Here is a 24,684-nt window from a genome sequence, read left to right as displayed (position 1 = left end):
TATTTTGAGGCTGAGCCCTCTAGTTCTGGTTTCCCTTCTAAGTGAAAAGAATCTCTCTACCTCTATCCTATCCAGCCCCTTCATTATCTTATATGTCTCTATAAGATCATCCCTCAGCCTTCTAAACTCCAACGAGTACAGACCCAATCTGTTCAATCTCTCCTTATAAGCTACACCCCTCATCTCCGGTATCAACCTGGTGAACCTTCTCTGCACTCCCTCCAAGGCCAATATATCCTTTCACAAATAAGGGGACCAAAACTGCACACAGTACTCCAGTTGCGGCCTCACCAGTGCCTTGTATAGTTGCAGCAAGACCTCCCTGCTTTTATATTCTATCCCCCTCGCGATAAAGGCCAACATTCGCCTTCTTGATCACCTGCTGCACCTGCAGACTGAGTTTTTGCGATTCGTGCACAAGGACCCCCAGGTCCCTCTGCACAGTAACATGATGTAATTTTTCTCCATTTAAATAATATTCCAATTTACTATTATTTCTTCCAACGTGGATAACCTCACATTTGCCAACGTTATATTCCATCTGCCAGATCCTCGCCCACATGCTCAGCCTATCCAAATCTCTCTGCTGACTTTCCGCGTCCTCCACGCAATTCGCTTTCCCACTCATCTTCGTGTCATCAGCAAACTTTGATACCCTACACTCGGTCCCCTCCTCCAGATCATCTATGTAAATGGTAAACAGTTGAGGCCCCAGCACCGATCCCTGCGACACGCCACTGGTCACCAACTGCCAACCAGAAAAGCACCCATTTATTCCAACTCTCTGCTTCCTGTTAGATAGCCAATCCCCAATCCATGCCAACACCTTACCCCTAACTCCGTGTACCCCAATCTTCTGCAACAACCTTTTGTGAGGCACCTTATCGAACGCCTTCTGGAAATCTAAAAACACCACATCCACCGGTTCCCCTCTGTCAACCGCACTAGTCACATCTTCATAAAAATCCAGTAAATTCGTCAAACAGGACTTTCCCTTCATGAATCCATGCTGCCTCTGCTTCATCGAACCAATCTTATCCAGGTGCACTGCTATTTCCTCTTTAATGATGGACTCCAGCATCTTCCCAACTACGGACGTTAAGCTAACCGGCCTGTGGTTACCCGCCTTTTGTCCACTTCCTTTTTTAAACAGCGGCGTAACAGTAGCTGTTTTCCAATCAGCCGGCACTACCCCAGATTCCAGCGAATTTTGATAAATAACTACTAACGCATCTGCTATTACCTCAGCCATTTCTTTCAGTACCCTGGGATGCATTCCGTCCAGGCCCGGGGACTTGTCTACCTTCAGTTCCATTAGTCTACCAAGCACTACCTCTTTAGTAACAGTAATTGTATTAAGGACCTCACCTCCCACCAACTCTTGATCTCTAATATTCGGTAAACTATTTGTGTCTTCCACCGTGAAGAACGACACAAAGAACTTATTTAAAGTCTCAACCATTTCCTCGTTTTCCACTATTAAATCCCCCCTCTCGTCCTCCACGGGTCCAAGATTCACTCTATTCCTTTTTATATATTTGTAAAAACTTTTACTATCATTTTTTATATTTTGAGCTAGTTTAGTTTCATAATCTATCTTTCCTTTCTTAATCGCTTTCTTAGTCGTTCTTTGTTTTTTAAAGCTTTCCCAATCCACTAATTCTCCACTATTTTTGGCCACTCTGTACGCATCTGTTTTTATTTTAATACTCTCCTTAATTTCCTTTGTTATCCATGTCTGGTTATCCCTTTTCTTACAGTCCTTCTTTATCACCGGAATATATTTTTGCTGAGTGCTTAAAAAAATCTCCTTAAAAATCCTCCACTGTTCCTCAGCTGTCCTACCTACCAGTCTGCTCGTCCAGTCTACATTAGCCAATTCCGCCCTCATCCTATCGTACTCCCCTCTGTTCAAGCAGAGGACACTGGTTTGGGACCCTACTTTCTCACCCTCCATCGGTTAGTCTTACTTCGGTGGTTGGTAAATTGATGGAAAAGGTCCTTAGGGATGGGATTTACGACCATTTAGAAAGATACGGATTAATCCGGGATAGTCAGCACGGATTCGTGAAGGGCAAGTCATGCCTCACAAATTTGATAGAATTTTTTGAGGAGGTAACTAAGTGTGTTGATGAAGGTAGGGCAGTTGATGTCATATACATGGATTTTAGTAAGGCGTTTGATAAGGTCCCCCATGGTCGGCTTATGATGAAAGTGAGGAGGTGTGGGATAGAGGGAAAGTTGGCCGATTGGATAGGTAACTGGCTGTCTGATCGAAGACATAGGGTGGTGGTCGATGGAAAATTTTCGGATTGGAGGCAGGTTGCTAGCGGAGTGCTACAGGGATCAGTGCTTGGTTCTCTGCTCTTTGTGATTTTTATTAATGACTTAGAGGAGGGGGCTGAAGGGTGGATCAGTAAATTTGCTGATGACACCAAGATTGGTGGAGTAGTGGATGAGGTGGAGGGCTGTTGTAGGCTACAAAGAGACATAGACAGGATGCAAAGCTGGGCTGAAAAATGGCAAATGGAGTTTAACCCTGATAAATGTGAGGTGATTCATTTTGGTAGGACTAATTTAAATGTGGATTACAGGGTCAAAGGTAGGGTTCTGAAGACTGTGGAGGAACAGAGAGATCTTGGGGTCCATATCCACAGATCTCTGAAGGTTGCCACTCAAGTGGATAGAGCTGTGAAGAAGGCGTATAGTGTGTTAGCTTTTATTAACAGGGGGTTGGAGTTTAAGAGCCGTGGGGTTATGCTGCAACTGTACAGGACCTTGGTGAGACCACATTTGGAATATTGTGTGCAGCTCTGGTCACCTCACTATAAGAAGGATGTGGAAGCGCTGGAAAGAGTGCAGAGGAGATTTACCAGGATGCTGCCTGGTTTGGAGGGTAGGTCTTATGAGGAAAGGTTGAGGGAGCTAGGGCTGTTCTCTCTGGAGCGGAGGAGGCTGAGGGGAGACTTAATAGAGGTTTATAAAATGATGAAGGGGACAGATAGAGTGAACGTTCAAAGACTATTTCCTCGGGTGGATGGAGCTATTACAAGGGGGCATAACTATAGGGTTCGTGGTGGGAGATATAGGAAGGATATCAGAGGTAGGTTCTTTACGCAGAGAGTGGTTGGGGTGTGGAATGGACTGCCTGCAGTGATAGTGGAGTCAGACACTTTAGGAACATTTAAGCGGTTATTGGATAGGCACATGGAGCACACCAGGATGATAGGGAGTGGGATAGCTTGATCTTGGTTTCAGATAAAGCTCGGCACAACATCGTGGGCCGAAGGGCCTGTTCTGTGCTGTACTGTTCTATGTTCTATCTGTATCATAAATTCAACCATATTATGATCATTCAACCCAAGAGGATCCCTCACAAGAAGATTCTTAATTCTACCTGTCTCATTACACAGTACCAGATTTAAGATAACTCGCTCTCTCGTAGGTTCTGTAACATACTGTTCAATGAAACTATCCCGACAGCATTCTAAGAACTCTTCCTCAAGCCCTCCACGTCCAATTTGAGTCGACCAATCAATATGCAGGTTAAAATCCCCCATAGGGTTCGTGGTGGGAGATACAGGACGGATATCAGAGGTAGGTTCTTTACGCAGAGAGTGGTTGGGGTGTGGAATGGACTGCCTGCAGTGATAGTGGAGTCAGACACTTTAGAAACATTTAAGCGGTTATTGGATAGGCACATGGAGCACACCAGGATGATAGGGAGTGGGATAGCTTGATCTTGGTTTCAGATAAAGCTCGGCACAACATCGTGGGCCGAAGGGCCTGTTCTGTGCTGTACTGTTCTATGTTCTATGATTATTGCCGTTCCGTTTTTGCATGCATCCATTATTTGCTTGTTTATAGCCCTCCCCACCTCTAAGTTATTATTTGGGGGCCTATAGACCACGCCTACCAGTGTCTTTTTCCCCCTACTATTCCTTATCTCCACCCACAACAATTCCACATTTTGCTCCTTGGAGCATATGTCGTCTCTCACTACCGTCCTGATATTATCCTTTATTAACAGAGCTACCCCACCTCCTTTTTCTACCTGTCTATCCTTCTTAAATGTCTGATACCCCTGGATATTCAGTTCCCAGTCCCCCTGCAACCACGTTTCTGTGATGGCCACTAGATCATACTCATTTGTATGGATTTGTGCCATCAACTCATTTACTTTGTTTCGAATGCTTCGTGCATTCAGGCAAAGTGTCTTTATGCCAGCCTTTATCTGGACCCGGTTTGTTGAAACGCTACTAACATCTCTCGAGCCCTCTATTCCTTTAAACTAGTTGAATGTCCTCAACATTAACCTGAACTTGTACTCTCTCCTTTACCTTCGATTTTGTAATTCTCCATACCCCTGCACCTTCCCCCCCATTTAATAGTTTAAAGCCCTATCAACGACCCTAGTTATACGATTTGCCAGGACTCTCGTCCCAGCACGATTCAGATGGAGACCATCCCATCCGAATAGGTCCCCTCTGCCCCAATATTGGTGCCAATGTTCCATGAATTCGAACCCATTCCTCCCACACCAATCCTTGAGCCATCACTGTTGATGCAGGCAGGGGCACGTCCTCCACTACTCTTCCTGAAGTCGATGACTATCCCCTTCGTTTTACTGACATTGAGGGAGGGATCATTGTCATCGCACCATTTCACCAGATTCCCTAACTCTTTCCTGCACTCCATCTTGTCATTGTTTGAGATCCAACCCACTATGCTGGTGTCATCAGCAAACTTGAAAATTGAGTTGGAGGGGAATTTGGCCACACGGTCGTAAGTGCATAAACAGTACAGCAAGGGGCTGAGGACACTTTATGGAGCACCAGTGTTGAGGATAATTGTGGAGGAGGTGTCCTTACCTATCCTATCCTTACTGATTGTGGTCTATGGATTAGGAAGTTGAGGATCCATTCACAGAGGTCATAGAGTTTGGAGATGAGCTTCGTAGGAATAATGGTGTTGGAAGCTGAGCTGTAGTCAATAAATAGGAGTTTGGTAGAAGTGTCCTTATTATCCAGATATTCCAAGGTTGAGTAAAGGGCAGGGAGATGGCATCTGCTGTGGACCTGTTGCAACGACTGTAGGGGATCCAGGCAATCTGGAAGAGTGGAGTTGATGTGTGCCACGACTAACCTTTCAAAGCACTTCATAACAATGGATGTCAGAGCCACTGGGCAGTAGTCAATTCCAGCACATCACTGTTTGAGTTCTTTATGGTAGGGTCCTAGGCCCAACCATCATCAGCTGCTTCATCAATAAACTTCCCTCTATCATAAAGGTCAGAAGTGAGGATGTTAACACAATTTCAGTTCCATTTGTGACTCTTGGATATTAAAACAGTCCGTGTCGATATATTGCAACATTCGCAACTCCCTTGTGCTTGCACCCCCCTCCCTCCCCTCGCGTGTGCGCAGGGTTCTTTCCATACCCACTCTGTGGTAGAATGAGTTAGACTGGTCAATGGAGCAGAGTCTAAATCTCGGCACAGGGTGGATGCATGGGGAAGAAGAGTATATGAGGCATTTGTTTGGAGGAACAAGTGAAGAGCAATAAAGGCTATAGAAGTATTGAAAAAGAGGAGACATAAAAATGGCTGCGACAGAGAGAACTAGATGCTATCATTGAGAGAAAGGCAAGGGTGATAAGACTGATTTTTATAGATATATTATAGTTGGGCCCCATCAATACTTTCTTCATGACCTTGTGAAATATGTATATGCTGTTATGCATGGACCATTTGTTTCATACCCATTGCCAAGGCCCATCTATCATTATATGGCAAGGTTCTTTGAATTAAGCCCATATGATGAATGGACATCTTGTGACAAAGTGGACAGGTTGCATCTCACAGACATGAAGCACCCTGACCTTCCTGGTCTGGAAGACCTGGGAATAAACCCAAAACCTACTGAACAAAAAGCAATTGAAGTTTTACGACATCATCGCAGGTACCACTGGTTGTATACTGACTTAGAGGATGCAAAGCCAGCAACCTGTGAATCACTAATGTATTCTGAATGAGATGCTCTTCTTGGGATCTTAAAGAAAAGGACTGCCCCATCCCACCTACTTTCACAGTAATGTACATAAACGTTGGATTATCCAGTTTTGAAAATAAATTCAAATTTTAAAATTTAAAAAAGAAGTGTGATTCTAGTACAATGATGTTCTGAACACGTGAGGTGAAAATGTTTCATTCCTTCCTGGGTAGTTGAATGACACTTGGTTGCTACTGGAGATAGCGCCTCGAGGTGTTGGAATTTGTAGGACATGCATAACATGTTTCGGTTTTCACACCTGTGGGTCTGTAAAGATCTTGACTAACATTGGGCAGTGGTTGCTGCCGGAGCAACTGCTCTTTCTAAAATTTGAACAAAGGGGCAAGAACTTGCAGAGTTGAGTGCACATCCTGTCTGACGCGATTGAGAAAAAAAGTGAGAACTGGACAGAGTTAAAAGCCATAAAACCCGGAGATCGAGCATAGGTTCAACAACATCAAGTTCAGAAAGGAGTTGAAGAGAAAGCATTGTTGTCCTGAAGCCACGAGGAATGGATTCCTTTCGATTAGTAAGTACAAATGGCAATGCCTGTGTCAATGCTTTACACACATGGTTCCTTCTATCTAATTTAATTGAGTTTGTTCTCTTTTATTTCAGGGGAATTTGTTGTGCTTAATCCTTCTTCACTGTATCCATCAGTCTGGTGCCATTGAGAATGTGCTAGAAAATGTGCAGGTAAGGTTAGGAAATTAATTGTATGTGTCTTTCCTATATTTCACCTGTTCTCTCTTTGCCTCGCAAAACATTCACCTCTCTCTAGTTTCCTCTCAGTTACTGTCTCTCCCTGCTTGTCACATTCTCCTGTTGTTTTATACTTATCCCTCAGTCCACAAGGCAATAGATACGAATCAGGACTTGCTTAGCCATTCAGCGCTAGATCTCAAGTAAAATGGAAAATGCTGGAAAAAGCCAGCAGGTCTGGCAGCAACTGCGCAGAGGCCGGAATTTTACCATCCTGCCCACCACGGGAATCAGAGCGGGCAAGGGGCGGACAACAGAAAGGTCCCTTGACCTTGGGCGGGATTTTACGATTTCGGGATGAGCGAGGCCGTACACTCCCGCCCATAGAGTTAGCGTTTCAAGTCCATTGGCTCTTATTCAGAGCGAGAGAGAGGACGAAATGTTTCATCGCCAGATCATGTTGCATCACAAAGTATTATTGGTTTCATTTTGGTAAGACAAATTTGAATGCGGACTACAGGGTCAAAAGGTAGGGTTCTGAGGAATGTGGAGGAACAGAGATCTTGGGATTCATATCCACAGATCTCTGAAGGTTGCCACTCGAGTGGATAGAGCCGTGAAGAAGGCGTATAGTGTGTTAGCGTTTATTAACAGGGGGTTGGAGTTTAAGAGCCGTGGGGTTATGCTGCAACTGTACAGGACCTTTGTGAGACCACATTTGGAATATTGTGTGCAGTTCTGGTCACCTCACTATAAGAAGGATGTGGAAGCATTGGAGAGGGTGCAGAGGAGATTTACCGGGATGCTGCCTGGTTTGGAGGGTAGGTCTTATGAGAAAAGGTTGAGGGAGCTAGGGCTTTTCTCTTTAGAGCGGAGGAGTTTGAGAGGCGACTTAATAGAGGTTTATAAGATGATGAGGGGGATAGATAGAGTGGACGTTCAGAGACTATTTCCTCGGGTGGATGTAACTGTTACTCGGGGGCATAACTATAAGGTTCATGGTGGGAGATACAGGAGGGATGTATGAGGTAGGTTCTTTACTCAGAGAGTGGTTGGGGTGTGGAATGAACTGCCTGCTGTGATAGTGGAGTCGGACACTTTAGGAACTTTCAAGCAGTTATTGGATAGGCACATGGAGCACACCAGGATGATAGGGAGTGGGATAACTTGATCTTGGTTCTGGAAAAGGTTTGGCACAACATCGTGGGTTGAAGGGCCTGTTCTGCGCTGTACTGTTCTATGTTTCTGCCCTCATCTCCCATAACTACTCACCATTTCAGGATTGGCCTGGCATGCAAAGAAAATGCCCAGCTCCTTTTCTCTACTGCAAACATTCTTTTTAAACCCCTCTGTCCTGTCTCCTCCATCCTCACCTCCAACATGTGCAAGGAACTCTTGGATATCTTTGTCAGTAAGACCGAGACCATCCAGTCAGCTGCCTTTCTACCACTTTGCTCCCTTCCCCTTGCCCACCGAATCACAATTCCCCTAATGTTTCATCCTGACCTAACCCTGAACTTGCAACTTTCTCCATTTACTCTCCTATCCTCCCCTTATGCCCACTCGAAGCACGACTTCCTTATGAGACTGTCCCCTTGCTCCTTCACCCTATTCCCAATTTCCTTCCAGGCTCCTATGTTAGCTGATATCGTTAATGGCACTCCCTCTTCCCGTTCTATCCTTCTTTCAAATCTACTGCCATTACCCCCCCTATTCAAATAAAAAGTCTTGATCTCACTGACTTTATAAACTCTTACCCCAACTCCAAACTTTCTTTCCTCTCCAAAGTTCTTGAACATATTTTGCTTCACAAATTTGTGCCCCACCTTTTCCTGAATTCTGTGTCTGAATTTCTCCATCAGGTATCTGTCCCTGCCACAGCACCCAAAGGACTCTTATCAAAATGTAACAAATATCAGCCCATGGTACTATGACAAGGGTGAGCCATCCCTCCTCATCCTTTCAAACCCACCTGTAGCCTTTAGCAATGGCCTGAAGCTCTGGAATCCCCTCCCTCAACCACTCTGCGCCTCCACCTCATTCTTGTCCTTTAAGATGCTCCTTAAAACCTAACTTCTTGTCCAAGCTTTAACTAAGCTTTTGCCATATCGCCTTCTGTGGCTCAGCATCAAATTCTACTTTATAATGCTCCCATGAAGTGCCTTAGTACATTATATTAAAAGGCACTATATGAATAGCCATTGTTGTGGTCCCCTTTTTATTGCTGTCTTTTGTTATATTCTCTTTCCATTTTCTCTCTATCACTGTTTTCTACCTTTCAGTATTATTCCCTGTCTCACCGCCTCCTTTCTCTCGTGCTGTTTCTGCAACTCTCTGAATCTATTTCTCTCACTCTGTTTCTGGGCCCAATCCTCTTGTTTTAGGACTGTGGGAGGGATTTTCCGGCTGCACTCGCCCCAAGGTCAACAGAGCAACTGACCCTCCACTCAGCTACCCTCCCTCTCAGCTCTCCTCCTCAGCCCATGTACTTTGGCAATGCCCAGAGTACACTGCCCCCTGGCACCCTGCACTGACATCCTGGCCTGGTGCCCTGAGGGAGCTCGAGGAGGGAGGTTCAGTGGCCATTTGTCCCTCTGTTGCTGCCATGCTGCACAGGAAAGGTCCCTCATTGGTGCTGGGGTTGGGTGGGCTCAGGCGGGGGCGCGAGGCATTGACCTTGCCACACTCCCAGCCTGGATGAGGCTGGACTGCCCCTTCTAGCCCTGCTAGATGACAGGGTCAGTGCCAGAGTGCCAGGGGCAGTGCACCATAGGCACTGCCAAGGTGCGTGGCCTGAGGGAGGACTGAGAAGACGGTCTGAGGGGGAAGGCAGGCTGAGTAAGGGGTCTGAGATGGGAATGGGGCCTGAGAGGGGGAGGGGGGTGTTGGATCAGATCACCCTCATGCCTTCGTGCTGTGGAGGGGGTTTAATCCATTAATTGTGGGGGGGGGGACAGGATGCCCCTTTTTAGTGACGGGTTGGTGGTGTTCTCCTGGTTGGAGGGGGGGGGCACTATTTCATTTTTTGAGGGCTGAGAGCCTGTTTCTGAGTGGAGAGATTGTGCCCTTTAAAGTCGGTGGCCTGGACTCTATCATAGCTGAACCATCGTGTCCTACCTGACTCCAAGTCAGACAGCTGACTGACTATTTGGCCTTCACTGTCTCTACCAAGCTGCCCTGGTGACAAATGGGCATTTTTAATCACATTTCACATCATAAGGAAACGTGTGTTTGATTTTGAAATCCCAGAACAGGGTGATTGATCACTTTGACCTTCTCTCCGGATCACCAGGAAAATGGCCTGGGGTGGAAAGGAATGCTTGACGCGTTAATGTGTTATATGGAACCTTTGCTGCTTACTTTATTTTTGTGAAGGCTCGATTGAATCCAAAAATATTTACATAGAATGAGTAGCACAGAAACAGCCATTTGGCCCAAGGGGATTATGCTGCAGTGCAACTCCCTCACAAACCCATCGGAAAGTCTGATCCAACCAACCAATCTTGTCCTAAACTCACCGATTGCAGCTCCTCACTCCCCCAACATCTCCAATTTAAAATTCTCATCAGTGAATTTAAATCCTCGCATGGCCATATCCATTCCTCGCCGTGTAATCTCCTCCAGCATAATATTAACAATTTACCACAGAAAGAAAGCAGAAGAAGCAGCATGAATTATCTGAAGGTTTGAGGGTGTAACAATGGCAAGTTTTTACAAAAGAAAACTAATTTCATCTAATAGAAGGTAAGTGGAGCCGGACTGGTGGCATTTTTTATTCATTAATATCTTTATGCAACAGCTGAATGAAAACCTGGTTAGGAATGGGACTGAAAGTTAGAAGATTAAGTACAAAAAGAAGTGATTGAATGCTGTGGGAATATGGTGGGGCGGATATTTTCTTCAGCATTTGGATCTACGAATTTCATACAAATAGATAACCTGGCTGAAAAATCAGGCAGGGAGAGGCAGGTGCCCATAACACTGCCTCCCCCATTAGAACTGGGAGCAGGAGTAGGCCATCTGGCCCCTCACTCCTGCTCATTCATTCCATAAGATCATGGCAGGTCTGATCAAGGCCACTTTCCTGCCAGTCCCTCCATAACCCTGACTCCCTTGTCAATCAAAAACGTGTCTACCTCAGCCTTGAGTATATCCAATGACCCAGCCTCCGCTACTCTCCGCAGAAGGCAATTCCAAACAATAACGACCCTCGAGAGAGAAGGAATTCCTCCTTCCTTCAGCCTTAAATGGGAGGAGACCCCTAGTTTCAAAACTGTGCCCTTTAGTTCTAGATTCCCCATGAGAGGAAACATTCTCTCAGGACTGACCCTGTCAAGTCCCTTCACCTCTCATTCCTCTGAATTTCAGGGAATATAGATCCAACCCCATTTTGCTTACCATTTAATTTAATGGATATAAACTTGGATGTGCCGTGTTTTGGATGTACAATCAATCGCTCACTTTCAATTTTCTTATACGAACCTCCAACACAACTACTTCCATCCAATCCCTCCTAATGTTTTGTACCCAAAAACACAAGAGGACAACTTTGCTCACTGGTTTTTGAATTGATACTACCAAGGAAGCCATGTGAAGCCTGCAGCTGGTAAATATACATAACATAGATCAGTTAGCTAGATAAAATCACTTGTGGATTGATCTCGAGGTGGACGGGAGATTATTTATAGAAGATTCCCTCAGGATATGAAGTGGTACAGACAGCCTCCAAGACAAAACAGCTTGGGTGGTTTCATTGAATTGAGAAATCCAGGAAAGAGGCATGAACTCCAAGTCAGACACCATCAAAGGTCGGAAAGAGAAAGAAAAGAAGTGATTACTTGAGATGAAGTTTAGATTTTAAAAATCTGTAAACGATAAGAGGAATGGAAGAATGAGGGAGGTAAGGAGGAATGAGGTTGAAGTTCCAATAAAAAAAATAGTTCAGTTAGCAGATGATAACAATGTGGTGAGGATGAAGCTGGAAGAGATCTGCAAGGGAATGTAAGAAAGGCAAGAGGAATTTTCTCAGGAGCACCGAACATAGTAATTTTGAGCTTTTTTAATGAAATATAAAAATAATAATTTGGCTTTTTGAGCTGGAGAGGTTTGATCCATTATATATAGATGGCTGATGATATGTGGAAGCCAAAGAGTGGATGGGAACCACAACACAAGTTTGTGAAAGATTTACTGGGTTTATAGATTGTACTTGCTGTGTGGAAAGGCTGTAGGTCCTTCCTTTCCTACACACTCGATTCTATTCCTTTGTGTAATGCCTCCCAGTGTAACATCCTGCAAACCCCGACCCTTGGCTGTGTCATGCCGGAACAAACAAACGTGTAGCATTTACTCCAAGTTTTCAATTGTTTTCAGGGAGTGGCTAATAAAGAAATTGGACCAAGTGACCCATTGAAATTGATCGCAGAGGCAAAAGCCAGGCTGGGAGCTGCTCGTTATTGGAGCGATGGTGAGTCAAGACAACACTTCCAAAAGCAGGATTTTTAACAGACAGAACCAGACACACAACATTAACTGTGTCAAATAAAAACATGAGAAAGAAACATGATGGTTGTGTAGTCATTAACAAATTGCCCCTCGTCATGAATGAAGGCTCAGTGGCTACACGCACAACCCAGGGAGGTACTGAAATATACAGACCTGGCTGCCCAGGGATCTCTCGGTTGGGATGGGAGGGAAGAAAATGAGCCAGGGTTCCGTCTCTGATCACCAGCAACTGATATATGCTGAAGGTTCCAGACTCATTGTCCCCTCCATCTATAATGGAGTACAGCCACCTGAATAGGGAACCAGATGGTGAAAGGGGACTTTAATCTCGGAGTTTAAATCTAGGCCAGCCAAATGGGACGAAAGGGCAGCACGGTGGCACAGTGGTTAGCACTGCTGCCTCACAGCTCCAGGGACCCGGGTTCAATTCCGGCCTCGGGTGACCATCTGTGCAGAGTCTGCACGTTCTCCCCGTGTCTGCGTGGATTTCCTCCGGGTGCTCCGGTTTCCTCCCACAGTCCAAAGATGTGCAGATTAGGTCGATTGGCCATAGTAAATTGCCTCTTAGTGGCAGGGGGACTAACGGTGTAAATGAGTGGGGTTATGGGGATAAGGCCTGGGTGGGATCGTGGTCGGTGCAGACTTGATGGGCCAAATGGCCCCCTTCTGCACTGTAGGGTTTCTATGATTCTATGAAAGTCTCCTGGGCTGTGAAATGAGTTTTGAGTATTTCAGTCATTTCTAAACAGTCTGAGCCTGCAGCACAAAACAGTTAATGTCAGAAAGAGCTAAGGGTGGTTGGTGGAAAAGGACATTGCCCTTTGGTAAGGAAGATTAACTCTACACCAGATTATGTGAGGCCTGACCTGGAATTTTGGCTTTTTGCTGACCATGGTTGCCTGAAAGTGGAACCATTTCATTCCCCAATTCCACAGCACCTCAGTAAAGCTCAGTGAATTGGGTGGAGACAAAGTAATGGTACTCACACAACTAGCCTATTAAGGGACAGCAACTTCAGGAAACATTAGGGGAAAACTCTGAGCATTACAGCTAATCAGAGCATCAGAATAAAAAGAGAGAAAGTTTCGGAATGACTCAAACCCTCAAAATGAAGAATGTGGAAAACCCACACCGCAACAGCTCAATACTGTGTTAGACCCCTACTGTGCATTTCTACATTTTAATAATGAACTTTCTCAATTTGGAGAAAGAAATGGACTGTTAGTATAGTTATTACACTAAGTCTATGTTTTCTATTTTGTCAGAAGCGGATGTGGTGTTTGATGTGCAGCGCTCCACAATGACGCATGTGCTGACTCCTGTGGACGCTATAGTTTACGACGTGATCAACGTGAATTATGGAAAGGCGTACAGCAACGAGACTGGAAAGTTCACATGTCCCAAGTGCGGCTTATATTTTTTTAGTTTCTCCTCTCTGCCGGGGAGAGGCCTGCAGACAGATGTGGCCCTGATAAAGAATGGAAAAGTAGTCAGTGTGCTCCATAGCGTGCTTCCAAAAAATAGTTCCCAGCTCTCAACAAAATCCGTGATCCTGGAACTCCATAAAGGAGACCAAGTTTGGGTCAAGCTTGTTAGCGGGAATCTCTGGAGTCGGGATGGATCACTCAGTTTCCAAGGATTTTGGCTGGCTTTTCAAGCTCAGTAAGGTCAGGGTGGAATTTTCTCTCGTGTGTTGGTGGGCCAGAAGTCTTTAATCACAAACCACTCAGTATTTTCTGACCAATGAAAAGAGCAACTGTACCCAACTTTCCAAGAGGAACTGGGATCACACTGAGCTCATATACCCCACCTACACTAAAGAGAAAACTCTACCCTGTTTGTCTCTGGAAATCATGGCTGGTTTCAAGAGAGTTTATGATTTATGGGCTGCTTAATATCTGCGCTTTATTAGAATGTGTTCCAGCAACTGGTCCATTAAATAGCTAATTCTTGCTTAAGTGACATAGAGAGAGAGAGGGGGAGAAACCAAGGCACAGGAGCTAAGGGAGTGAGATGGAATCATGGACAAAGAGCGGGAGATGGGGGGGAGAATACCACGACTCAGGGAGACGTGCCAGAGGTTTAACGTGGAAGCAGTGGTCAGACTCACTAGCTGGAAGGTCAGGGGTGAACAAACCCTGGAAGCCACAGCGTTATTTTGTTATTTGGGGGAAATGGGGAGGTGTTGGGGTCTTTCCCACAAAGATGGCCTGTGCCACCATGGGTCCTCTGCGGGGCACAATGTGCTTGATCAGGTCGTGCCCCGCCCTCCTCTCCTTCCCACCACCACTGGTAAAACCCCAGCAATGACAGAAAGGGAGAGAATTTGGTGGCATAGTGGTTAGCGCTGCTGCCTCAGTACCAGGGACCTGGGCAGTACGGTGGCACAGTGGTTAGCACTGCTGCCTCACAGCACCAGGGACCCGGGCAGTACGGTGGCACAGCGGTTAGCACTGCTGCCTCACAGAACCAGGGACCCGGGTTCGATTCCCGGCTTGGGTCACTGTCTGTGCGGAGTTTGCACGTTCTCCCCGTGTCTGCGTGGGTTTCCTCCGGGTGCTTCGGTTTCCTCCCAGTGTACGAAAGGTGTGCTGGTTAGGTGGATTGGCCGTGCTAAATTCTCTCTCAATGTACCTGAACAGGCACCGGAGTGTGGCGACTGGGGGATTTTCACAGTAACTTCATTGCAGTGTTAATGTAAGCCTACTTGTGACATTAATAAATAAACTTTAAACAAAAATTTTAACATTTGAGTAAAGCCAGTTAAAGCAAGTGCAGAAAAAAAATCTTCATGCGAGTTTTGAGAAGATGAAGATGCAGCTCCCCGAGTACAAAAATATGTCAATCTCGTTGTTTAAGTGGGAAATCAACAAGCACAAAATATTCAGGGTAAACACAGAAAATCTAGACTCTGTGAACAAAATGGACACAACAACATGCTCTTGGTATTTAAATATACAGAACTATCTGCAGTTCTACCAGTTATGGTGCGGGGCCAGAGCTTTGTTATCTAATGATTCTCGTGCTGGTCAGTATGGTGGGTGGATACAATGAAGAGAACAATTTATAATCAGCGCAAGCACCTGCATGCATAAGTTTTTTCAATAAAGCTTTCAGCTTACAGCTCCTTCCTGTCTCCAAGCGTTTCATTATTTCAGTGTTGGAATTCAGACAATAGTTGGTTACAATGATAGAACATAGAACATTACAGCGCAGTACAGACCCTTCAGCCCTCGATGTTGCGCCGACCAGTGAAACCAATCTAAAGCCCCTCTAATCTACACTATTCCAATATCATAGAAATCCTACAGTACAGAAAGAGGCCATTCGGCCCATCGAGTCTGCACCGACCACAATCCCACCCAGGCCCTACCCCCATATCCCTACATATTTTACCCGCTAATCCCTCTAATCTTCGCATCCCAGAACACTAAGGGGCAATTTTTAGCATGGCCAATCAACCTAACCCGCACATCTTTGGACTGTGGGAGGAAACCGGAGAAAACCTACGCAGACACGAGGAGAATGTGCAAACTCCACACAGACAGTGACCCAAGCCAGGAATCGAACCCAGGTCCCTGGAGCTGTGAAGCAGAGGAATCAGAGTAAAGTTGAACTCTCTCAATAAAGAAAAGTAAAAAATGCCCCCAAATGAGTCAGTGGGTAAATGGTGTCATGTTGACCCACAAGCAAGAACCAGGTTCCATCGCTAACCTGTGCCGAATTAGCTTGGTTCCACTTGTGTGGTGGGTATGGAGGCGACAACTGGATTCAGTGTCATTGGATTAATGAGGAGGTAAAGAAATTAGCCAGGGTTGCAGTTACTGCTTCCAATCCACGGGCACTGGGCTGGATAATGCACAATCTGAAACCTGCACCAATTATCACCATAAAACTTTATATCACACTGATAAATCTCCAGTGCTGTGGTACAGAGGGAATCATGAACAAATGCAAACTCCAAGTCAACAGAGGGGGAAGAAGAGGAGACAAGACCGGGAATGGGAGAATGAGATATGGGGGAGGGGTATAACACTATTGAGGAAAGGGAGGGGGAGGAAGTACTGATGCTGATTTCGGGTCAAATTTGACCATGGGTTCAGCACCTACGTATTCTTTGTAGTTTCAACATAATAGCAATGGGGAAACAAGGAAGTCAGATATTAAAGAAGTGTTCACATGAGCTGATAATCATGTGGATTCCAGCTTTGGCAGCAGAAATAGGATAGGGGCGGAGGATGGCGATAATGTAGAGGGCAAGAAATTGAGCTTGGTGAGATACAGCGATACTGATTGGATTGCAATGTGGTCTGACAGGGAAGTATTAACAGGATCAGCTGGGTGGGGAGAGAGACGTATTGGTCAGCGGATGCTTGGGACCACCCCACAAATGGATTCCCACAAGAGAAGGGGTCACTGGAGGGACCACATCTGCATGTGCCACATTGACTGGCAGGATCAGGAAGTGATTTTATGGAGATCCCAGTGTAATGTTGGTGCATTTTGCTGCTCAGAAATTAGTGCAAATAAAATATAACCACTGCTATTAATAATGATTAAACTTTGAATTGCTTCGGGAAAATGGAATGAAAGTTAATTGGCACCTTTATCCCCAAAAAAAGCCATGTGGATTCAATTCCAGAAAAAAAGAACAAAGAACAATACAGCACAGGAACAGGCCCTTCGGCCCTCCAAGCCCACGCCGCTCCCTCGTCCAAACTAGACCATTCTTTTGTATCCCTCCATTCATGTGGCTATCTAGATAAGTCTTAAACGTTCCCAGTGTGTCCACCTCCACCACCTTGCCTGGCAGCGCATTCCAGACCCCCATCACCCTCTGTGTAAAATACATACTTCTGATATCCGTGTTAAACCTCCCCACCCTCACCTTGAACCTATGACCCCTCGTGAACGTCATCACCGATCTGGGAAAAAGCTTCCCACTGTTCACCCTATCTATGCCTTTCATAATTTTAGACACCTCTATTAGGTCACCCCTCATCCTCAGTCTTTCCAGTGAGAACAACCCCAGTTTACCCAATCTCTCCTCATAACTAAGCCCTTCCATAACATGGCAACATCCTGGTAAACCTCCTCTGCACTCTCTCTGCAAAGTCTCTCTCTGCAAGAGTCCCTGCAAAAATAGCAAAACTCTAATGAAAAAGGAACTGGTCAAACATCCAACTGGGAATGGGATTTGATATTTTTTAAGAATGCGGACCAATGACTCAGATAATTAACTGGTATAGTCTGGATCCAGAATTTTTTTTCACAGGGTGTGGGTTCAGTGGCCAGGCCAGCATTTGCTGTTCATCCCTAATTGCCCTTGATTAGAGTGGCTTGCCTAATCCTCAAAAGGCAGTTAAGAGTCAACCAAATTGCTAAGAGTCTGGAGTCACCTGTCGGCCAGACCAGGTAAGGACGACAGATTTCCTTCCCTAAAGTATACTAGTGAACTGGACGGGTTTTTATGACAATCGATGATAGTTTCACGGTCACCATTATTGGGACTAGCTTTGTATTTCAGTTCTATTTGAATTTAAATTCCACCAGCTGCCGTGATGTGATTTGAACCCATGTCCCAAAGCATTCGCCTGGGCCTCTGGACTACAGTCCAGTGACATCACCATTATGCCACTGTCTCCCAGAAGGCCACCAGCTAAATAATTCCCCATCTGGACCGGGCAAAAACACCATCCCTCCTCAGGAACACTAAACACTCTTGTACCAAACAAAGGTGCTAGCAGAGGTGATCAAGTTCTTTGTTTGTTCATACTGATATACCAGTAGAGGGAGTCTCAAAGGAGAATAAAGGAATCCATGTTTTAACAGCACCTTAAATGCTTCTTGCTGAATCTTACTATTTCTTCCCAATAACTGAATGCCTTTCACTGGTAGAAAGTGCACATAGTGTTAACAGATAATAACAGGATTGTGCTGGACTGTAATTCCCTTAATCACAGTTACTTGGAACTTCTAAAATATCTGATTTTAATAAAGAGAACCAGTCTTCATTTTGCAATACCAAACTATGATTTTTACTATTGGTATTTCAGTTGATAATATGATTACGCAAGATAATTTATTTTCTTCCTGTCCTGTGTCTACTTATTCTCTCTTTAACAGTTCTGAATTCACATTTTATTTACAGGGTGCTTCCTTGCCCTGTTAGGTCCTTTTCCGATTCTGCAATCATATACAGTACGTTTTTACATTGTGGATCCTCGACATATTGTTTTCCTTAAAATATTCATGCAGAAGCACCTGCAAATTAAATCTACTTTCTGTGTAAAAACCTTGCAATTAAAAATTATGCTTCATTGTTGATTCAAAACAACACAAAATCGCAATGTGCTGCAAATGTTCGGCATATTGCTGTGCATAAAACAGCAGAGTCTCTTAATCATTAGTATTACTCCCTAATGTATCATTTTAGAAAGGAAATTTGTTTCATTAGAAGCAAACCTCTCAAAGTAACAATGTGATCCATTGAAGTACAGACAAATATTTTGAAAGATTAGGGGGGAGGGGTGGAGAGCAGGTGGGGAGGGGGCGATTCTCCCCAAAAAATTCTAAGTGTTGAATTTGCGTAAAAACTAGAGTAAATCCCGCTTTTTTTTTCAGCGGGAGTTTAAAAATGAATCTCCCACATTCTGTGCACTGTGTTCCTCCCCCTCCTACCCCCACGCTGGCAGCCCCGAACTCCCCTCCCGCAGTCCCGACTCCGCTCCCCGCAACCCCGACTCCCCGGCAGGCTGACCCCACCCCCAATGGCCTCCCTCCCTCTGTCACCCAGTCCGACTGCAGAGTGGCAGCGGGACCCTCCACCCCCACCTATTGCCCCCAGATGCCCCATCCCCCATTAGGACCTGCCTACTTGACACTGCCCAATTCCTGATGGGCAGTACCAAGCTGGCAATGCCCTGGGGGCATCCCCCCTTACCCTCTGGAGGGCCTCGATGACCCCCTGTCAGTCAAGCGGGGTTGGGCCGTCAACTCCCTGCAAGTGGGAAGCTATTGTAATCCCTGCTGGAATGACATACCCCTGGCGGGGGGGGGAGGGGTAAGAGAGGCTAGCGGGCCCAGAGACTTCAGTCCCAGTCCTGCTAGTGATTTGTAAAATACATTAAAATGAAGATTTGCATAAATTATGCAGCTCTGCGCCGATTTCTGGCGCGGAGCTGATGGTGCCGGAAATCCGTCTGCTGGAGACGGGGAGGCCATGGTGCCCAGAGGGAAGTCTGCAAAATGGCCGCCGCTTGAGTCTCCCGGCCCGCTACGCTACAAAAACAGCGCAGTGGGGTAGGAGAATTGCCCCTCAGATGTAGCACTTAACTAAATGAATGGATCCCCACTCCCCACAACTATTTGGATGAATTGTTCATTCTCGTTCACATGTTGTAAGCATTAACCGATCAATTAAACCCATATAGAAAATTCAGGAAGGAAAGGGGAAGATGTTGGAAATCTTAGCAGGTCTGGCAGCAGCTTTGGATAGGGTTAACGTCAAAATGTTAACTCTGTTTCTCTCTCCATAGATACTGCCAGACCTGGTGGGCTTTTCCAGCCTTTTCTGTTTTTATCTTGGATTTCCAATATCTTGCTTTTATTTTAGAAAATTCAATATCGGGTTAAAATAGCCAACACTAACTTCAACATCAAGAATGCAATTCATCACTTGACAGCATGTTGGCTTTAAACATGGAGAGTGGCCACACTCCCTTGCTCTCCCAATTTCCCTGGTAAAATAGCAAGTTTAGCTAACAGATAGCTAGCTGATCCATACCAACCAGAATGGTTCCAGACTGACCATGGCCAAGGAAGCAGCAGCCTACTGCATAAGTTAAGTGAGGGAGAAAAAAAATCTGTTGCGCCCATTCTCCAAATCGCTATCTCAGGTGTAACTAATTTCCTCACAAGGTGATTTGCTAGGGCTGTTCGGGAGCAGGATAGAAACCTGAGAGGGAATTCCTGAGAGGGAATTCCTGAGAGAGATAGGAGAGAAACAGAGCTAGTCATGGTAGGAAGAAAAATAGTAAGCAAAATTAGAAGCCGCCAAAAACAAAGACCAGCAGCCAATAAGGTCAAAATATGGAAAAATGTTGAAAGATAAAATTAAAGGCACTTTATATGAATGCAAATAGCATTCGCAATAAGGAATTGACGGCACAAATAGAAGTCACTGGACAGGATCTAATTACCATTACAGGGATATGGCTGCAGGGTGACCAAGGCTGAGAACTGAATAATCAAGGGTATTTGACTTTTAGGAAGGACAAGTAAAAGGAAATCAGGGTGGAATAACATTGTTAATAAAGGATAAGATCAGTACATTAGTGAGATAGGACCTTAGGCTGGAAGATCAAGGTGTAGAATCAGTTTGGGGGTAGCTAAGAACCAAGTAAACATTAGTGGGAGTTGTTTATAGGCCACCAAACAGTAATGGTAAGGAAGGGCATGATATAAATCAGGAGAGTAATGTGGCGACCAGAATTGTACACAATAATCCAAATGCATCCTAACCAAAATCTTATATAGTTGCAACATGATTTTCCAATTCCTATACTCAATGCCCCGACCAATGAAAGCCATGTACATAAGATGGTTTTCTAGAACATCATGTTTAGGAACCAGCTAGGGAACAGGCTATTTTAATTTTAGTTCTATTGTGCAATGAGAAAGAGAGAATTAATAATCTCATTTTGAAGAAGCCTTTAGGAAAGAGTGACTATAATATGGTGGAATTTTACATTAAGTTTGAAAGTGATGTAGTTCAACCTGAAACTAGTGTCTTAAATCTAAACAACGGAATTTATGAAGGTATGTGGAGTAAGTTGGTTGTGATAGATTGGAAAACTACTTGAAATATATGATGGTTTACTTGCAATAGCTTGCATTTAAATAATTAATGCATGATTTACAACAAATAGACAACCATTTGAGGCTAAAAAATATCCAAGTTGTGATGAACAAAGCATCGTAGCTGTGAGGGACAGCTCGGTGGATAGGATATTAGTATGTAGATAGGCTGGAAAATTGGGCGGGGATCCTGGATTCAGGATTCAATCCTGGACCGGGGAGCGGCGTAGGCTTGGAGGGCCGAAGGGCCTGTTCCTGTGCTGTATTGTTCTTTGTTCAAAGACTCATAGGCTATTATTTTATCTGTGGCACGTTGTTGCCGGTGGTGGAACTAGAACTGGGTGTATTCATGGTGGATCTCTGCCGTCAACCAGAGCTGGGGCCTCAAAAAGCTTTACGAACTGCTTGTTACGTAAAATGTACAAGTGTCATGAGAGCTCCCTGGGAAACAGGCACGCACATGCTTGATTCACTGCTTGCAGTCGCAGACCAGTTCACAAATTCCGCTAGTTGGCCCCAGAGAGCTCTAATGGCCAACTGTGTGCAATCGATGACTCCTTGCACTCTAATAAGATGAGCAATGGCCCGGAGCCCAATACCCTTGTCACCTGGCTGTTCTCACCTGTGGCACAATGAATGAGTTCATTCGCACAACACAAGAGGGAATCAGTCACCTCCTTTATGGACCTATATGTGTTAGCTTTAAATGAACATGAACCGGGTTCTGCGAGATTCCAGAACGCTGCTGACTAATCTTGACATAATTACAAAAGGTTTTAGCATAGAGTTTGCATGAGGTGCAAACATATCACAGGTAGGAACTGTCCAGTGTTAGTGTGAGGTCCAACCTGCCACAGCCATGCTTACTGGCTTCGGTTTTTTATTCTTTCATGGGATGTGGGCATCGCTGGCTGGGCCAGCATTTATTGCCCATCTCTAATTGTCCTTGTGCAGGCATCTGGATGTGGATCGAGTGAATCTGATGTGTTTCTGCAACAATTGACAATGGTTTCATGGTCATTATTTGACTTTTCAATTCCAGATTTTTTTTAATTGATTTTAAATTTCACCATCAGCTGTGGCGGGATTCGAACCCGGCTGGGTTTCCAGATTACGAGCCCAGTGACCCAGCCCAAATCAAAAGGCGGCGGCCAGTCGACTTTCATACCTGTTGCAGTTCTCGGAAAGAGAATCCAATTATTCCCAATGTCAGTCATGGCTCAGTGGTAGCATTCTATATTTTCGTTCCAGTCCAACTCCAAAGACATGAGCGCGTAATCTAGGCTAATACTCCACTGCAGTACTTAGGCAGTGCTGCACTGTTGCAGGAGCCAACTTTCAGCTGAGATGTTAAACTGAGGGCTCCGTACTGGATGTGAAAGATCACATGGCGTTACTTTGAAATGCAGGGCCCTATTTTACCATTTTGATTCTAAGTGCTGGACGGACGTGAAACTGGGAGTGTTTCAGATCCGACTTTTAGACCCGTTCTCAGGCACCCCCATATGCACTCTGCCTGAAAAAATATCAGCGATTCCAAATCGTGCTGCACAAGCCTGTGGGCGGGGCTTAATGCACCCAAAATCCTGCAGCTCTGATCGGCGCGTCCAACTGCGCATGCGCAGAAAAAAGATGATAGAATGCGGCTCCAACGCCATATCGCTCCCAGGTCAGATAATTTCTCCCACTGGCCCCCACAGACATTGCCCCCCCCCACCCCCACAACATTACTCACCCTCTTTTCCCCCCCCACCCCTTCCACCAGCCACTGACCGCAGGCCCCTCCCACCTTTCCCCCCCACCAAGCTCAGGCACAGTGGCAGCGAACCCCCCTTCCCCCCCACCGAGCTCAGGCAGAGTGGCAGCGGACCCCCCTTCCCCCTCACTGATCTCAGGCACAGTGGCAGCAGACCCCCATTCCCCTCACCCCTACCCATCTCAAGCAGAGAGCCTTCGGACGCTCGGCACTCACCTCCTCACTAACTGGAGCGCCCGAATCGGACTTTTATGGAGCATGTTTCTTTCGTGCCGATTCTGGATGGGTGAACGCGGTGGTAAAGGGAGAAGTGCCGGTAAGGTTGGGATGCAGCCCATTAAGTCGATTTAAATACATGCAAATACATTTAAATGGCCATCGGGACCATTTCGGTCGCGGTCCTGATTGCGGCCATTTTCGGGCCTTGGTAAAGGGGGAACCGGCGCAGAGGCAGGCGCAGATCGCACTACTCGCCTCATGCCCATCCTTACCAAGTTTCTGCACGCGGAAATGGGCGCAAATTGATGGTAAAATCGGGGCAACGGAGTCTGCTGCCTGGCCTGGCCAATATTTATCCCTCAATCAACATCACTGAAGCAGATTCCCTGCTCATTGTCACATTGCTGTTTGTGGGAGGTTGCTGGGTGCAAATTGACTGCTGTATTTCCTACATTAGAACAGTAACTACAATTCAAAAGGTCCTGATTGGCTGCAGAGTGTTCTGAATTCCCTGAAGTCATGATCGGTGCTATATAAATGCACGTTTCTTCTTTCTATGCCCTAAACTGCTGTCCCCAATTTTGTGAAGCGCTCTGGAGCGCCATTGCGGGACAATCGCAGTTAGTTGCAAGCTTGACCATCACTGTACCTCACCTGGAAAGGTGGCTGAGACACTGGCAGCATTGCAGTGACAGAGGGATAGCAGCTCCTGGCTACTGGCAGAACTTGGATTCATCCATATGCAAAAATACTACCAGATTCTCAAGTGCAGTATGGAACTCATCTGTGTTTCTCTGGCCGTGACAGGTTTCATCCCCATAAAGCTAATTGTTCCAATTAGTTCCAGATTCCTGAAGTTTATAAATTGCATTCTTTTACTGCAGCAAGATGTCCTTTGAGGGGCTGATAAATGAAAGTGTAGAACCTCATTGGGCATTAATGTCTGCTCACCGCCAATTATTTTCTCTTGAAATGTTCTGGTGTATTCTGCAGTACCCATTCACCAGAATAACACTAACCCCACCAACTCCCCACATTGTCAGCATGCTATAATTTGTACTACACTGCCATCTGCTGGGGAAATAATTCATTTCTAATGACTCGGACAGATGTAAAGAATTATAATGAGGCCAAAAAAACTTGAACAAATATATATGGAATACTTATTTACAAAATTATCAAGAACGGAGTGCCAAGAGGGGGTGTCAGCTTTGGAGGCCTCGCAATGGGGTGGGGAGTAGGGTATTTTATTGGGGATACGTGCGTCACTGGCAAAGCCATCTTTTATTGCCCATTCCTAACTACCCTCGAGAAGGTGGTGCTGAGCTGCCTTCTTGAACCGCTGCAGTCCACGTGGGGTTTGATGTGGTCACTTGCCACAGAATTCCCTTTCATGTAGCCACATTATTTATATGGATGGTCCAGTTCAGTTTCTAGTCAATGGTAACCCTGCAGAATGTTGCTGGTGGGGATTCAATGATGGTAACAACAACTATGGACGGCACAGTGGTTAGCACTGCTGCCTCACAGCATTAGGGACTCGGCTGGGGTCACTATCTGTGCGGAGTCTGCACAATCTCCCCCGTGAGTGCG

The 24,684-nt window shown here is 45.5% G+C and overlaps 2 protein-coding genes across 2 annotated transcripts in view; one reads left to right on the top strand and one right to left on the bottom strand.

Moving 5' to 3' along the window:
• The window catches only part of mthfs (5,10-methenyltetrahydrofolate synthetase (5-formyltetrahydrofolate cyclo-ligase)), a 132,731-nt gene that overhangs the window by 85,942 nt on the left and 22,105 nt on the right, over positions 1-24,684 (bottom strand). The window lies entirely within an intron of this gene.
• LOC144511319 (complement C1q tumor necrosis factor-related protein 3-like) lies at positions 6,457-15,385 on the top strand. The gene is made up of 4 exons (XM_078241573.1): positions 6,457-6,579; positions 6,669-6,746; positions 12,126-12,219; positions 13,523-15,385. Exons 1-4 carry the CDS (start codon positions 6,562-6,564, stop codon positions 13,921-13,923), a joined length of 591 nt encoding a protein of 196 aa, XP_078097699.1. The 5' UTR covers positions 6,457-6,561; the 3' UTR covers positions 13,924-15,385.

Source organism: Mustelus asterias, chromosome 24 (genome assembly GCF_964213995.1).
Source record: "Mustelus asterias chromosome 24, sMusAst1.hap1.1, whole genome shotgun sequence".
Taxonomy (NCBI): Eukaryota; Metazoa; Chordata; class Chondrichthyes; order Carcharhiniformes; family Triakidae; genus Mustelus; species Mustelus asterias.
The sequence above is the reverse complement of the archived record's forward strand: the minus strand, read 5'-3'. Positions and strand labels throughout refer to the sequence as shown.